This window comes from Eurypyga helias, unplaced genomic scaffold (assembly GCF_000690775.1).
Source record: "Eurypyga helias isolate BGI_N326 unplaced genomic scaffold, ASM69077v1 scaffold24321, whole genome shotgun sequence".
NCBI lineage: Eukaryota > Metazoa > Chordata > Aves > Eurypygiformes > Eurypygidae > Eurypyga > Eurypyga helias.
In genome coordinates this window covers 2,327-2,922 of record NW_010231835.1, presented here as the reverse complement: position 1 = coordinate 2,922, position 596 = coordinate 2,327, and the positions used below count along the sequence as shown (strand labels likewise).

At 61.9% G+C, this 596-nt stretch overlaps 1 protein-coding gene across 1 annotated transcript in view; it reads left to right on the top strand.

The window, feature by feature from the left end:
* Positions 1 to 21: 21 nt before the first annotated feature.
* The window catches only part of ACOT7 (acyl-CoA thioesterase 7), a gene marked incomplete at its 5' end in the record, with an annotated part of 2,647 nt that continues 2,072 nt past the window's right edge, over positions 22 to 596 (top strand). The window contains 2 exons of the mRNA XM_010161242.1: positions 22 to 120; positions 255 to 369. Of these exons, the coding sequence (XP_010159544.1) occupies positions 22 to 120; positions 255 to 369 (214 nt within the window). The remainder of the gene's footprint in view (positions 121 to 254; positions 370 to 596) is intronic.

Sequence of the window (596 nt, the reverse complement as noted above, 5' to 3'; positions counted from 1 at the left end):
GGTCATCCTCTGCCCCCCTCTCCTCCAGGGGCGAAGAAGGTGACGAACAAGGCGACGCTGTGGTACGTGCCGCTGTCCCTGAAGAACGTGAACAAGGTCGTTGAGGTTCCCCCCATCCAGGTAGGATGGCTCGCTTTGCTCCCCAAAAACCAGAGCTCGTTCTCTCTGGGGGGATGGCGCTAGCCTGGCCCTTCGGCACCCCTGGCCATGCCGGTGGCTTTGCTGACCTCGTTCTTACCAGCCTGTCCTTCCAGTACGTGAGAAAGGAGCAGGAGGACGAAGGGAAGAAGCGTTATGAGGAGCAGAAGCTGGATCGGCTGGAAACTAAGCAGAGGAACGGCGACGTGATCTTCCCCATCATCAACCCAGGTAATGCAGGCGGCTCGCGGCCCGATGCCCCGATGGTGCTGGGAGGCTGAACCATTCCCCGAGGCAACTACGGGCGTCCTTGGGCAACCACGGCTACGAGCACGCGCTCCGAAACGCTGCATCAAGGATGGGATTTTGGAGCTGTGGAGGGGGAGTCGGGTGGGTGCCTGCGATGCTCCCCCCGGGGCTGGCGGGGGGGATGCCCTCTGCCAAAACACTCTTCCTGA